Source organism: Protopterus annectens, chromosome 8.part0 (assembly GCF_019279795.1).
Source record: "Protopterus annectens isolate FY-2018-M chromosome 8.part0, PAN1.0, whole genome shotgun sequence".
Taxonomy (NCBI): Eukaryota; Metazoa; Chordata; order Ceratodontiformes; family Protopteridae; genus Protopterus; species Protopterus annectens.
In genome coordinates, this window is record NC_056741.1 from 1,379,419,357 (window position 1) to 1,379,435,052 (window position 15,696).

Sequence of the window (15,696 nt, forward strand, 5' to 3'; positions counted from 1 at the left end):
GGAAATTATTTTTTTAATCTATGATACAGAATCACAATTGCCTAGACACAGTAAGGCCTCGCTGAATTTAATTCTGGTTGCTGCCAAAAATGCAATTACTAGAAAATGTAAATTAAAGTCTAAACCAACATACTAGAAGCGGTGAATACAGTAACAGTGATAAAAATGAAAGTGGGATCTTTAGAAACAGGTAGGAGCAAATTACATAGACAAAATGGGAATTGTGGTAACAACGTATGCAGAATGATGTTTTGGAGAAGGAGTGAAATTTAAGGGAAGGCAAGAACTGAATGCCCTAGTTACTGTTTGATGGACAATGACTACATAGAAGATTATATGTCATGTATAACGTTTACAGCTGAAAATATGTCAGTATGCTTTGTTTTCATATATATATATATATATATATATATATATATAAAACAATTCAATAAAGATATTTCTTGTTTAAAAAACACATTTCAAAGAAATATTATTAAAAGTTACAATTACTTATGCACTGTATCCATGTGTTGACTTTGATGAGCACTCTTCAACAGCAATCTGGTCTATAGGCTATCGATATGGATTTTTTTTATTTTTACTTGTTATTTTATTTGTTAACCAGACCAGAGCATTGATCCACATGGACCTTTTTAGGACCCAGAAAGGGAGCACTGTCTGGTTAAATGACTTGGTCAGTCACATAGTAGGCATTTGGAGGCTCACGAAATCAACCTCTGGACAACAGAAAGCAGCTTGTTAACAGCTCATAGCCTTAGTCCCCTGTGCAAACTGCACAGACTGCCAGATTTAAGGCAGTTTGAATGAACAGCATGCTCCAGCAGAATTGAGACTTCTTTACGTCTAGAACAGTGATGGCGAACCTATGACACGCGTGTCAAAGGTGACATACCATGACATTTTGGGTGACACCAGCGTTCACCAACACCTGAATTACCAAAGAAACTGCTTTTGCATTTGTTGCTTGTGTAAAGTGCATTGAATTATTTTATGCCAGTAGCCAGTTCAACACCACTGCTGCAGAGGAAGGAAGTTATGAACCTCAAAGACTATTTCAGTATACTTTCTTGATAGAGTCTGCAAAGGGGAGTGCTGCCATTGTTTTCTCTTCATGATTACAATTCTGCAAAGGGCAAGTAGTCTGCATTACTAGGAGTCTGCTGTTTTACATTCCTTTCAACTGTCCCTCTTAATCCCTCCTAAAACTGGCAACTTTTTGCACTTAATGACAATCAGATTTATAGACTAATTTTATTTCAGAAAATGTATACTAATTCAAGGTTTTTTTTCTGTCAGTGTCTCGAATTAATAGTACTAGTAGTTTAAAACTGTCCATGTCTCGTATTTCTAGATTTGTCCCTGATTCTGTTGAGATTTATCCCTGATGCGCTGAACGTCATGCTGTTTTATTTTTACTTATTTATTTTTGTTGGGGGGGTGACACGCAAGCTGAGTCAAGGTAGGCATTTTCTGAATTTTTGACACGCCGAACCCAAAAGGTTCTCCACCACTGCTCTAGAATATTTATGCAACATTTACTCTAACATAGTATGCCTTTGTTTTTGGTTTTAGTATTTTTTTATCACAGTCCACCACAAAATCTAAGTCTCTCATTATCCTGCTTATTCCCTCTTCTTGTCATTTGCTGATTGTAGGGGGATAAAAATGCCAGGATTCACAGCTATCATGCAGCAGGTTTAGGAATTTTTGCTTCTGTTTCCCTTCCCTTGATTGTTTACATGAGCAAAAAGGGCAACCCCCCCCCGCACTGCTTGCTAGCCCAGTTGTGCAACTGTGTCTTCGCATATACTATGACTCCAGTTACAGTGCAATGTACCACTTGGCAGTTAGAGTGACCATCTTCGGTCCATTTCTACTGCTTGCATTCCCATCTAAATTTCTTCAGGTGGCACCCATGCAGCACATCCAAACTCCCCCCCTCCCTTTAGGAATGACAAGCTGACCTTTTCCCTCACTCCCATCCCAATGACCCATTCCTCAGGCTCACTAAATGAACTCAGATCACTGCAGGCCTGCATTCCACCATGACACAGAGTCTGCATGTTATTCCTTCCAAAATCTAAATGTATCCAGCAGGATATCATTATTACTGTAAAGCAAGTATATTTTGTCATCATTAGGACAGAAATAAAGTAATCATATCAAGGGCAAAATAACAAAGTTGATATTTTATTCTGTACAATTCACAGTACCTAGTATTGTCAGATGTTGCTAAAGCTATGAATGGAATGAAGTACTTCATCTGAAGTACATTTGTGCAACACAGTTCCTGGCTATTGGTGGCAGAAATCTAGAGACACTCCAACAGGCACGTAATTCTTCTCCGGTTTTTGGAACACATTTGTGTGCTTGTAAAAATATTAGGGAGGTGATCAACTTGCATTCCAAAGTACTTTAACCATATGCAAGGGCAAATTCTTAATTTGGAAGGAGTGCTTATTTTACATTTTTTTTTGGTATAAAACTAATGGTTTGAGATAGTATGGTTTAGGTTTTACTAAGGTTTACATGAAATTTAAGCAGAGCTGTAATCAGAAAAATGTAATATGTACTCAGTTCCTCTCCCACTTAAAAGATTAAAAAATGTACACATCTCTCCAAATGTTGTCACTTTAGACTTAAGAAATGTGCACATCAGTTTACCCTCACTCACAAAGACAGTAGCCATGAAGGATGGCTATGGAAGCACCAGGAAGGATTTCAAAAGGCGGACCAAGTGTTAGAAAAGTGGTAGTAAAGGCTCAGTCCTGATAAATTCAAAGTATAAACTTGGGCTATAGCAAGCCTGGTTTGAGATATCATCTGGGATGTGTGAAACTGACACCAATACAGCAAGAAAAAGATGTAGAGAAACTGATCTCACCTAGGCTAGATCGTTAGAAACTGAGCAAAAGACAGGGCAGTTGCAATAGCAAACTGAGTGTTGAGGTCCATCATCCAGTGGATAGATTCCAAATGTAAGGAGGCAAAGCTCCTGCTGTACCAGGTTCTGGGCAGAACCGACCCTGAGTACAAGGAGGCTGCATAAGGAGGGAGATGTCAAGCTTCAAAGAGGGGTCTACAGGAATCTCGTCAGAACAGTGCATAGGATGGAGAGGAAGAACATGACCAGAGGACACAGAAACCAGAGCTCTTCCCAATACACATATAGTACCAGGGAAATGTAAAGAGATCATCCTAAACAGGAAAAAAAATAGAAGGTGGAGGACAGGACACAAGCCACATACTGTGGGAACTAAAAACCTCCTTGACCTATAGAAGTACTAGGGCTGTAAACCCATGGATGGACTAACAGAATGTTTGGTGTGGACAGGAAATCCATGAAGGCATTCTACAGGCTTGGAGAAAGGGAAATAAATGTAAAGGGGATAGTACATTGCCTCTTTCTACCATCACACAAGTGTAAAAGCTGTTTACCCCTGCAAATGTAAAAGATATTTTTACAGAAGTAGTCCCATCCTTCAGCATACTGTGAAGATGAATGCTGCAGACATTAGTACAGATAGTTCTAGGCATTCAGTACTCTGTGTAGTGCAATACTCCTGACACTCCCGTGGGGTGTTCAGTGTTAACTAACAAAGTGTACTCATTTAGTACACTGAGTACACATGGTAATGATGTTGGGTTAAATCAGCTAAATTTTAACCTAGGATGCTGCTATCATTCCTAGCTATGTTTATAATTGCTAAAAAGCTTTCCCCACATCTCCCCAAGTTTCAACTTTTAGAGATTCAGCCAGATGAAAAAAAAACTGAAGCTGCACCCCAATGCAACTCCTATAAAAGGTCTATTATTTTTTTGCATTGGTTAATCCCGCTTTACTTTACACTACTAACTCCATGTTGTATGATTTTAGAACAAAGACAGAGAAAAAAAAAACAGGCACCGAATAACTGCTGACCTGCAAATTGGAATTGGACAAGCAGTGATTTTTCAGTAGTAACATTGATGACTGAGCTGAGCATCACTGAGTTAAACAGCTGAGTTGAACTCTCACCCAAAAAACCATCATTTAGTAGGGTAATATTCTAAAATCAATAGAATTTCCAGACATAGTTACGTTGGAACAAGGCAGGCCCCAGAGCAGGATTTTATGCATACAGAAAAAAGAAGTATCCCTTAAAGTAACCTTTTTGTACACCAACTCTGACAGTGGGAATTAACAGCATTCCTATGATTTTTATAATGAAATTTCTGCCAGTTATACATCTGATGGGATGTGATAACTAAAGATCTACAGCCTTTTTGTTCTACTTCACTAAAGCAGGAGGGGGGGGGGTACTCATTGCATCACACATGCATTTAATATCATTAAACAAGGCTCCTGGTAGTTTATTTTTATGTTGGTATACTTTGCACTGATAAGAAACAATGGTGCTACAGTGGTGTTATAACCCTGTGTAAACCCATGCTACTAGACAGAAGTACTTTATCTGATCAGGTTTCTCCTTTATTGACGGTTTAACAGGGTCTCCAGTAATTTGTTTTGTGGGGGTAGAATGCACATAAGTCTGTAGTTTGCAGGATTAGTAAGACTGCCATCTTTGAGGTACATGGGGTTGAGTGCTAAAACAAGTTTATGCAAGAATTGTTACCTTAAACAAAGTGCATTTTAGATATACTGGTAATCAAAGGAGCATGGTATGCAAAGAAGCTGGTATGCTAACATACTAGGGTTCACTTTCTGCAGGAAGGGCACATTTGGAGAAGGAACAACAGTACAGAATAGAAGGGATCATAACAAATAATGTGTTTACAGTAGGACATAACTTACGGACAATAATTTCCCCAAACCAATGTGACAATGGCAACTCACAGAAAGCCCAGTTTATGTTCATTTTCAAATTTATGTATGTGGTTATTTCCTAAGGATGACACAAACTTGAGGGAATACAAACATAATACGCAAACAAAATACAGAAGAAAAAAAGTTATTTTAATGCATTTGGTCTGTTATCTAATATACATTTAGCCTACTAAAGTCAAAAAATGTAAAATTTGAGAAAAATGCAAAAATTAAGTCCGTAAAAAGTTGCACAAAAGCCATTCGAAATACTGTCCCAAGTTGGTTGCCAGTTAGTACAAAATAATGCAGACAAATACACCAAAAATTCATATTTCTTAAATTGAGATGTTCATCCCAGTTGTTCACACATGGAATAATAAAATAGCAAGTTGTCTTCGGGTTACTTACTTCATAAACCAGTTTGGGTCTCCACTGTAAAATCCATCACCTTTTGTTACTGCAATGCTACCTAAAGACATCATAGTTCTCTGAACTGCTGCCATATCCTTTCCTAGAAAATAAGAAAAAAATGTTAACTAAAATTAAATAAAGATCCTCTACTCAAAAATTCTGTTTTCACAGAAACACAATGCGTTTTAAAATTCTGCAGATCCTTACTCTCTCACACACTTACTTGACTTATCCCTTTGATAAGGAAGACTAGTGTGTACTTGAGTGACACTAGTTTTACTACAGCTAGATAGGTGTGCTGTTCATATAGCACTTTTCAAACAATCTGTCAGATTATTTATTCCTTTTGTTATGCAACTGCACTGATCACAGATGACTCAGGCATGACATAAGCCAGAATGCAAGATGCAAAGACACCAAACTATTAATATGCACAACACAGTAATATCAGATTTAGCAAATAACTTGTGCATTAAAGCTCTGCTAGTGGAAGCAAGGTATGTAAAAATATTGCAGTTAGAAAAAAGGAAGTCAGATCAGTCCTAATAGACTTACTGAGGTAACCAGTACAGTAGAGAGTATGTGATGTAAGACGCGATGAGCAAATGATAAACATGTCGTTTTCTCACAGGGGAATGCATGTGGAGGTGCTGCCAAATCATTCAAGCCTTACATGGCCATCAGTCCAAGTTCACTAAGGGCATGCTCCAGCAAACATTAGGACAGGTCCACTCGCAGTTTGAAACAGCATACATTTCCCCAGTGCTGGCATTCTCATGGAAGCCTTCTCATTCTTGCCCAGCAAGTATTTTTTGGCCTGAGGGGGAGACTAGATACCCGTAGCCTGAGTTCAGCCACTAATCCTTAGGTGAGCGGCTCAAGGGTTTGCTTTGCATGAAACTGCTGGTCATGGTGTCCAGGATGCTCATTTTTGAGACAAACAAGAGTGGAACCCCAAGATTCACCCCCAGGTTGTTGTTGTTGCTGGTGATGTCTCTCCTGCTTCTCTTACTACTTAATAATGGTCATTGGTTTGATCCATCAGCAGCCGAGGGAGAAATGCAGCATATGAGGATCTGCACAGCATCACTTGAGTGGACTAAATAAGAATAGGCCGGGCAAATCTGTGGTCACTGAATCCCTTACCTCCACTCTTTAATCAAAGGCTGGACTGGATCACACAAAGGAATGTCCTGCAAATCAACATATGAGACACAAATCAGGAAAAATGCCCTCTGAATTCTAGCTTCTTGCACTTTTTTCTACAAGAACGTCTGATACGTAAACTTCTTACATCATGCACATCTGCCAGGCTGCACAGACACTGCAGCACTACTGGTCCTAGCCAGTGATCTCAAAGGGTCTAGTGACTTACAAATAAAAAAAATGCTTGGGCTTTCCAAAAATGCATTTTGGGACTGAGATATGAACTGTGTAAGCAGCAGAATAAAATTACTAAGTGCAGTGTCTTGGCATGCCCTTTAACCTGGTATACAATGTCATTATGTGTGCTGGCAGAAGATGCTATGTGCATCCCCTGCTCCTGATCATGAGAGCTGGATATTTATAAAACTGTATCAAGCTGAGAATATCAGAATTGGAAATACGAATGGTTACATATTGAAGAGGACTTTCAAAATCAGACTTCCTGTACCTTGATGGCATTTAACGTGACTTAGTATTATAAACACACACATGCACACACACACATGTGCATCTCCTTGCCCACCTTACCAACTCGGGCTAACCCTGACCCTGACCATAACCCTAATCCTACATCTTACTGTAGAAAAACCTTTTCTATAACAATACCACTATTCAGAAAAATTTGGACTGAATGTGATGGTGGGTTTTTTGTTATAAGATTTTGTTTTGGCTTTTATGTTGGGATTTCAGTAAGTGTGTTTTTCGATATGCTGTTAGTAGTCTTTTGATGTGCCTTTTGTTCCCGTGAACTTCCACTACCAACTATGCACTAGATCAGTTTTTTCCGAAACTGGGGTCCGTACGATAAACTCAAGGGGTCCACAAGCTCACTTGCACCCACCTGGCTTTTGGGCATTATCCATGACCCGACCCTGTAAATGGAGAAAGAAAAGTTGCGCTGCTCATCCACAATTTATTTAAAAAAAAAAAAAAAAACAAGAAAGAAACTTCCCTATATGCAGCTGAGCAGTGGCTAAGGAGCTGCTCACTTGTCCTGTGTTTTCTGCCAACAGTTAGAACTTGGAGGGAAATTTAAACAACTGTTCTGTTCCCTCCAAGTAAGACAGGTCCCATATTTATGTTGGTTGCTGTATGGGTATGGGTCTGCTCTCTCTCTTTTGCCAGCAAACAGAAATTAATGCAGAGCTAATGATTGATCCAGACGATCTTGTTGATAGAACCTGAAGATATTTTTTTTTTTATCAAGGCTTTAATAAGAAGCGGTGCCCGAGTGCAGCTGTCAGTTGACCAGATATTCGCAGTGTGCCATATTTTTGCCTTATTTGGTCTGTTTCATATAAAATGGGGTTTCTCTGGCAAATCATTGTATTTCTCAAGAAATTTAGTTTCAAGTGCACTTTCAAGGAATTGTGAGCTTCAGGGAAAGAGAAGTTTACTGCTGCTCATGCTAAGTCTGTTTAAAATGTTCAACAGATTTGTTTAGCTAGTTAGCAAATGGCATCACTGTTGTGGTACAGCTTTTTAAAGCTGTGTTAGTAGCACAACAGGTAGCATGCTTGCATTTTAAAGCAAAAGGCTGTCTGTTCTACTCCCGCAGCATATTGATGGATTGTTGACACTGTTTTGCATTTTTAGGGGGTGGGTACTGAAGTCCTGAATACATCCTCTTTTGGATGAGATGCCTAATAACTATGAGCCTGTTTTCATTTTGCCATCCATGCAATATTACCAGCTTACCATTTTTTTAAGCAAGCAATTTATTCTTCAAGGGCAGCAGGCACTAAATTTGTTGATGAAACACTGAAATAAAGTTGTTTGCTAGCAGCAACCCTTTTATTAGTTACAGATCTCTTTAAGGCGGAATTATTCAGATGACTTACTTCTGCACAGGGGCCGCTGTGGTTTTGACTTACTTCTGTAGAGGGGTCGCGGTGGTGCAGCGGTTAGCGTTGTCACCTCACAGCAAGAGGTTCTCCCATTCAATTCTTGGCTGGAGTGCCTTCTGTGTGGAGTCTGCATGTTCTCCCAACGGTCGAGTGACATTAAAGACATGCAGGTAGGTGCATGCGTGAATGGGTGTGCCTTTTTTGAAGGTTGGGCATCGGGCCGGCAACTCAGCACCGTAAAAATCCACTGCCAATCATTAGCGGACCAGAGGTCCGCTGTGGCAACCCCTAACTGGGAAAAGCCAAAAGACTTCTGCAGAGTTTCTGCATACTGATTGATATTCGTGGATTGTAATGACAGATGTCTGAGTGGCCCTTTATGGTTGAAATGTTCAGTTGGGCAGTTTTGTCATTATTGGTTCATATGTTTTCTCACTGCTTACTGGAAAAGTACAGTTGTGTACACTTACCATAAATGTAGATGTTCGAGTGTATTCACTGTTGCAGTCATTACATTTGGGTTACCTGCTTGCAGTAGTCCTCAGTTGGCCTGATTAACAAAGTCTTGGGTCCTGCGTCAGTTGCTGTCCCTTCTTTCATGACGTCAGCCGATGCCATTACATCAGTTTTTCTTGCCTTGCCCCAGATGTCAGGTGCCCCCCCTAATGGGAAGCAATTAAATCTATAAATACAAGTATATACCTCCAACAAAAAAGCAAATACACCAAAAAGCTTTTTGAGCATAGTAAGTGAGAGTAGATGTAAAGCCAAAAGGAGAAAGGGGGCTGGAGGGAGGGTAACCCAGGACTGCAACAGTGAATACACTCAAACATCTACATTTATGGTAAGTGTACACAACTGTACTATGTTCTTCATGTTTCACTGTTGCAGTCATTACATTTGGGTAGATTCCCAAAGCTAAGGTTGGGAGGTGGAATTTAAATAGAATTAGGACCAGCTATAAGGCCCTGCAAGACTGTAGTGGCAAAATCAGCTCTGGATTTAGAGAAAATTGGCAAATGATAATGCTTGGTGAAAGTATGTACAGAACTCCAGGTAGCAGCTTCTAGGATGTCCCTAGTAGGGATGCTCCTGAGAAAGGCTGTAGAGGTAGATGCAGCCTGGTTGAATGGGGTCTGATGCCCTGTGGGATAGGTTTTCCATGGTGCTTATAGCAGAAATGAATGCAGTGGCCTATCCATTTTGAAATGGTTTGTTTTGAAATAGCTTTCCCCTCTGTCCCTGCAGCAAATGCCACCAGCAGTTCAGATTTTCTTTGAGGTTTAGTCCTGTCCAAGTAGAACCTAAGCTGTCTGTGCACATCTAAAGAGTGCAGTATCCGTTCCCCTTTGGTCTGTGGGTTAGGAAAGTAGGTAGGCAAATGAATGGACTGATTAAGAGCTACACTGGATACCACCTTGGGCATGAAGGAGGGATTAGTTCTGAGGGACACCCTGTTCGCATGAAAGATGATGAAAGGTTCCACCTTCATAAGGGCCTGTAATTCCGATATCCTTCTTGCAGAAGTGATTGCTAGAAGGAAAGCTGTTTTCCAGGAAAGACATTTAAATGTGCAGTAGCAGCTGGCTTGAAAGGAGGAAAAGTGAGTTTCTCCAAGACAAAGTTAAAATCCCAGGCTGGAGTTGGAGCTCTTCTGGGTGGCCTTAAAATGTTGGCCCCTCTGAGGAACTGCTTGAACAGTGGGTGAGAGAAGAGGGTTGGCTCTGTGCTATAATGAGCTGAAATGGCTGAGGCATGAATTTTGATGGAGGAAAAGGACAGGCCTCAAGTATTGTAGTATCTGAGGTAAATTGGGCACTGCTGCATTCATTCCTTGAGGTTGGTTCCAGGCACAAAATCTTTTCCATTTTGCAGCATAAGATTTTCTAGTACTAGGCCTCCTTGCCTCTAAAATGATATCCATCACAGATTTACTGAGGGATGGTAAAGGAGAGATTAGGTAATTAGCCAGGCTGCTAGTTTCAAGGTTTGCAGCTGAGAGTGCACAATCTGGTTCTCCTGCTGAGACAACAGGGAAGGAGTCTGAGGCAGGTGCCATGGAGCCAAGCGTGACACACTGCGCAAGAGTGATATCAGTGTTGGCGAGGCCAGTCTGGTGCAATTAAAATTGTCCTTGGCTTGTCCTGTTTGATCTTTAGTAGTACCTTGCGGTGCAGAGGCAGAGGAGGAAAGGCATAAACTGATAGGTTTTTCCAGCTGAAGAATAGGGCATCCACTTTCCAAGCTAGCTTGTGGAGAATCCTTGTGCAAAATTTGTCCAGTTGATGGTTCGGGGAGGAGGCAAACAGGTCTATATCTGGGCTCCCCTCTTTGCTTGTCAACATGTTGAAAATCCTTGGTTCCAGTTTCCACTCATGTGGGTCCATGAGGTTTCTGCTTAGTCCATCTGCCAGTGTATTTAGTTTTCCTGGCAGGAACTGAGCTTGTAGATTCATGTGGTAGCACAAGGCTGTGTTCCACAATGCCATGGCTAGTCTGCAGATGGGGTAAGAATGTGTACCCCCTGCTTGTTTATGTACCACATGACAGTGGTGTTGTCCATCTTTACCATTAGTTGTCCTGGAAGAATGTGGTCCTTGAAGGTTGTCAGAGCATTCTGTACAGCTAACATTTCTTTTTGGTTTACGTGTAGGTGCATTTGACTTGGGTTCCATTTGCCCTGAATGCACTTCCCTGCCAGGTGAGCCCCCCATGCATAGTCTGATGCATCTGTTAAGATTTGGGTGGCAGGGGGTAATGTGAATGGTAGTCCCTGTTTTGGTGGCAGGCCTCTGCCCACCAAAGGAACTCTAGGCGGAGGCAAGGTATGATAGGAATCACAGCTTCTAGATCCTGTGAATGTAGACACCATAGGCTTTTGAGATACCACTGCAGTTTCCTAATATGCAGCCTTGCATATGGAATTAGAAGAATGCAGGAGGCCATAAACCCCAAGGCTTGCAGTATTTGCCTTGCAGATAGCTGGGTTTTTGTGGCCACTTGTTTGAATCCGTTTCTCTGGCGTGAGGAAAATCATCTGGGAAGTTGTATTTAAGCTTGCTCCCAGTAATATAATTTGTTGACAGGGTACCAGGTGTGATTACTTTTCATTTATGGTGAACCCCAGACAAGTCAGTACCCTTTGAACAAAGGCCAGATGATTCAAAAGAATGTCCTGGCTTCCTGCCTGAATTAGACAATCGTCCAGGTATGGGTATATTTGAATATTTCTTTGCCTGCAAAATGCAATGACTGGAGCTAGGCACTTTGTGAATACCCTGGGCGCAGTAGATAAGCCAAAGGGCAGTGCAGGGAATTGATAGTGCCTGTAGCCTGCTTTGAAGTGTAGGTATCTTCTGCAAGACTCCCTGATAGGGATGTGCAGGTATGCTTCTTTTAAGTCTAGTGTTGCAAACCAGGTGTCTTTTCCTAGCATAGGAAGCAGCTGGTCACCAGAAAGGTGTTTAGAGTAGAAAGGTCCAGGATAGGGCACCATGTATTGCCTTTTCTGGGTACCATGAAAAGTCTCGAATAGAAACATTGTCCCTTTTCCTCTTCTGGTACCAACTGAATAGCCCCCATGATTAAGAGAGACTACTTGATTTTGGGTCTCTGCCCACTAATATGGGGGTAGATCTGGCCACCCGCTTGGTGTTGGTAATGTGTGGAAGTGAAATATGTATCCCTGGGACACTATTTAAAACCCATTTGTCCTGGGTAATGAGTTCCCAGTTTCTGGCCAGCAGACCAATCTTTCCACCTAAAGGAGCATTCAGTTGGGAAGTGCTTGGAAGTTTTAGAAGCAAGTCATTGAGACAGTTTTCCATATGGGGAGTCTTTCTACTCCCAGATTTGGTTGCGGAAACCCCCCACTGTTTAGTCTTGTGTGTCCCTTGGGACTGAAACCTGGTGTTTCTGCTGTGTCTGGGTTTGGCTTGAGAAGACCTGGAAGGGGCTAGAAAGGACCAATTTTTAGAGGGCCAGTGCCTACTAAATCTAGGAGGCTGAACTTGTAAGAAATCTTTTAACAGTTTGCATAGATTTAGCTTTATCTTCCATCTTTTTAAGAACTTCCTCAGTCTTGTTGCCAAACAGGCGGTCCTGATTTAAGGGAGCATCGAACAATTTGGCTTTAACATGATCAGGCAAAGACTGCTCCTTAAGCCAAGCATGCCTTCTGAGCACATACCCAGTAACAGCAGCCCTGCAAGAGGCCTCTAATGAATCAAATCCACATTGCAAAGTATGTTTTCCAACCTGTTGAGCAGAATGCGTTAAATCCTGTAATTCTTTATTTTCAGCACAGTCAAGAATCATCATTTTCTGTTTAAGCAATCCAATAACATGTTGTTGATACTTTAACATATGAAACTGGCAGTTTAAAGCCCTAATGGCCAAGGTTGCAGAAGTGTAAACTTTCTTACCCCATTTATCCAGTGTTCTGGAGTCTCTATCAGAGGGGGTAGGATTTTTAGCAGTAGAAGCCTTAAAAGCCCTTGGGTCCCTGTGAAATAGTCTCTTGATCCGCAATAGGATTTTTAAAAAGGAACTTGTGTGACTCAGGAACCCTGTAATATCTGTCAGGTTTTCTGGGAGCAGGAGGCAAAGAATTAGGGGCCAAACTAGATTCTGAAAAGACATCATCAACAATGTATAGTACAGGAGGTATAGCTAAAGGCCTATGCTGAGGCAGAAGTAAGAAATCCCCAAGTCTCTTTTTTGAATCAGAAAAATCCTGGCTTTCCCAGTGGAAATGCTCCCTTAGAGTATGTAAGGTCTCACCAAAAGAAAATTCCTCTGGAGGGGAAGCAGAGAGAATAGAGTCCTCTGCATCAGAATCCTCATAAGTAGATAAGGGCAAATCCAGATCAGAAGAATCAGAAAAATCAGAATCCTGGTCAGAAGATTCATAAACAACTTCAGTCCTAGGTCTCTTAGAAGGGGGGAGGTTGGCTCCCCTGATTAGAGTTATAAGATCTTCAGCCATTCTTATCATTTGTTTTTTAGGCATCGAGGCCTGAGCATGCAGCCTGGGCGTCAGTTTCTTAGGCATGGTTTGAGATTTTGGCCTAAATGAAGAAGGAGGCGTCTGTTTAATATGCTAGTCCATAGGCCTGAATACACCGTCAGAAGCCGGTGCCTGCACAGCGGCTCTGGACCCATCCAAGGTAGAGGCATCCGCACGTTCCACAGTTGAAGCATCTTGCGGCATACCGTTCTCCGAATGGGTCTCAGTAGAGGCCTGCGAGTCAGAAGTAGCAGGTATCAGGGGCTGCGAAAGCACCTCACCGAGTACCGGCGAACTGGCGACTGGTTTAGGAGAAGCGTCTTCGGCAGCTTTGGACCTCGGCGGCCTGTCTCTGTCTTTATCTGTACGTTTTTTCGGAGTACCAGTAGTCGGATGGCTAACCGACGACATTTCTGGATAATTAAACCGAGAACTGAAATATTTACAGGCGAAAATATACCGACGACGGCTAGTGCGCTGATTAAATAAAGCACAAAACTGACAGCAAGGTATGTCATGGTCAGGGCCTAGGCAAGGAATACAGTATGAATGAAAATCTTTGTGAGGTATTTGCTTTCTACAAGTAATGCAATTATTAACTTTTACTGGCATCAGTAAGGAGCAAGAAAAAGTTTCCCCAATGGGGTACTTAGCTTTAGTTGAATACTTCGGTTCTGAAACTCGAAAAAGTACAGTTTTGTACCTACCATAAATGTAGATGTTCGAAGATCCACATTGCTGCAGTCCTTACACTTGGGTAGTCCGCTGTCCTCGGTCGGACCGAATATCAAGGCTGACGTCGGTCAGGGCGCATTTGACTGACATCAGAACGTCAGGGTACAAATGCGCATGACCGACGTCATATCCTCAGTCTTTTCTTGCCCCAGATGTCAGAAGACCCTAAAAATAAAGGTCAAAACCAAACGACAGCAAACAACCAACCAACCACCCGTGCACTAACTATAGGTACAATATATATACACAATATACACCACACGTACAACCCAACCCACACAACCACCACTAACTACAGAGGGGAAGGAGGGAGGGTAAATTGGACTGCAGCAATGTGGATCTTCGAACATCTACATTTATGGTAGGTACAAAACTGTACTATGTTCTTCATCTCACATTGCTGCAGTCCTTACACTTGGGTAGAATCCCAAAGCAGAGGTAAGGGAGGATGGCCAACTACAAGGAAGCAGGAGCTGCCAAAATGCCCTGCAAAACAGCAGTGGCAAAACCAGCCCTGGACTTAAAGTGGCAGGTGATAATGCTTAGAGAAAGTATGCACAGAACTCCAAGTAGCTGCCTCCAAAATATCCTTGGTTGCCACTCCCCTCAAAAAAGCTGTTGAAGTGGCAGTAGCCCTAGTGGAATGAGGCCTAATCCCAGCTGGAATCTCCTTGCCATGATGGGAATAACAGAAAGCAATGCAAAACCCAATCCACTTAGAAATAGTTTGTTTTGACACAGGCCTGCCCTGAGAACTCAAAGCAAAAGAAACAAACAACTGCTGAGACTGCCTGAACCCTTTAGTTCTGTCCAAATAATACCGCAACTGCCTGTGAACATCTAAAGTGTGCAAAATCTTTTCCCCTTTATTTTGGGGATCTGCATAAAAAGTAGGCAAATGAATAGTTTGGTTTAAAGCCACACTAGAAACCACCTTAGGCATAAAGGAAGGATTAGTACGTAATGATACTCTATCCTTATGGAAAATCAAGAAAGGCTCAACCGCCATAAGGGCCTGTAATTCAGAAACCCTTCTTGCAGAGGTAATGGCCAACAAAAAAGCAGTCTTCCATGATAAATATTTCAACTCAGCAGTAGCTGCAGGCTCAAAAGGTTGTAGAGTGAGTTTCTCCAACACAAAATTGAGATCCCAAGCAGGAGTAGGAGCTCTTCGTGGGGTCTTATATTCTTTGCCCTCTAAGAAATTGCTTGAACAAAGGATGAGAAAACAATGGTGGGTCGCAATCATAGTGAGCTGAAATTGCTGCAGCATGAACTTTAATAGAAGAGAAAGACAAACCTTTGTCTAGTAACTCAGTAAGATATTGAAGAGCCACACACAAATTAGGCTCAGAAACATCAAAATCTTTTGCTGCACTCCAAAATAAAAATCTCTTCCATTTGTCTGCGTACACTTTCCTTGTACTAGGCCTTCTAGCTTCCAAAATAACATTCAAAACTTGCTGAGGAAGCGGAGGCCCGCTATGGTTCAAAACAGAATATGCCAGGCTGTTAGGTGCAGAGAGTGAAGCTTGACATTTAGTAAATGGCTGTCCTCCTGCGACAACAGGTGTAGAATCGAAGGCAAAGGCCATGGAGGCTTCCGTACCAGACTTCTCAGTAATGGGTACCAGTGCTGTCGAGGCCAATCCGGAGCTATTAAAATCATCCTTGGCTTG

The 15,696-nt window shown here is 41.7% G+C and overlaps 1 protein-coding gene across 1 annotated transcript in view; it reads right to left on the minus strand.

Moving 5' to 3' along the window:
• Positions 1-15,696, minus strand: part of TAGLN (transgelin) — a 114,272-nt gene that overhangs the window by 6,017 nt on the left and 92,559 nt on the right. Inside the window, exon 4 of the mRNA XM_044080962.1 lies at positions 5,219-5,321. Within this exon, the coding sequence (XP_043936897.1) occupies positions 5,219-5,321 (103 nt within the window). The remainder of the gene's footprint in view (positions 1-5,218; positions 5,322-15,696) is intronic.